This window comes from Tupaia chinensis, unplaced genomic scaffold, assembly GCF_000334495.1.
Source record: "Tupaia chinensis unplaced genomic scaffold, TupChi_1.0 Scaffold147282_1, whole genome shotgun sequence".
In the NCBI taxonomy this organism is placed as follows: domain Eukaryota; kingdom Metazoa; phylum Chordata; class Mammalia; order Scandentia; family Tupaiidae; genus Tupaia; species Tupaia belangeri.
In genome coordinates this window covers 4,862,885-4,863,103 of record NW_006207133.1, presented here as the reverse complement: position 1 = coordinate 4,863,103, position 219 = coordinate 4,862,885, and the positions used below count along the sequence as shown (strand labels likewise).

Genomic DNA, 219 nt, shown 5'->3' with positions numbered 1-219 from the left:
TGCCACGTCGTGGCCCCAGCGGGCGTGGGCAGACGGCGGGCAGTGTGTGCTCAGGTGCGTCCAGCAGTGCCAACCTGGTCCGCAGGCTCACGCGCTCCAGGCCTGGCAGCGGCGGGGGTGGCGGCCCACCGGTGGCCGCCGCGTACTTGGCCCGCAGGCTGTACTGCTGGGCGGGTGTGAGGTTGAGCAGCCCGGAGCCTGCGCCGCTGCATTGGCTGG

The 219-nt window shown here is 74.0% G+C and overlaps 1 protein-coding gene across 1 annotated transcript in view; it reads right to left on the bottom strand.

Annotated features, from left to right (window-relative positions):
- The window catches only part of GLI2 (GLI family zinc finger 2), a 147,493-nt gene that overhangs the window by 5,562 nt on the left and 141,712 nt on the right, over positions 1–219 (bottom strand). The window contains 1 exon segment of the mRNA XM_027768712.1: positions 75–198. Coding sequence (XP_027624513.1) covers positions 75–198 — 124 coding nt within the window.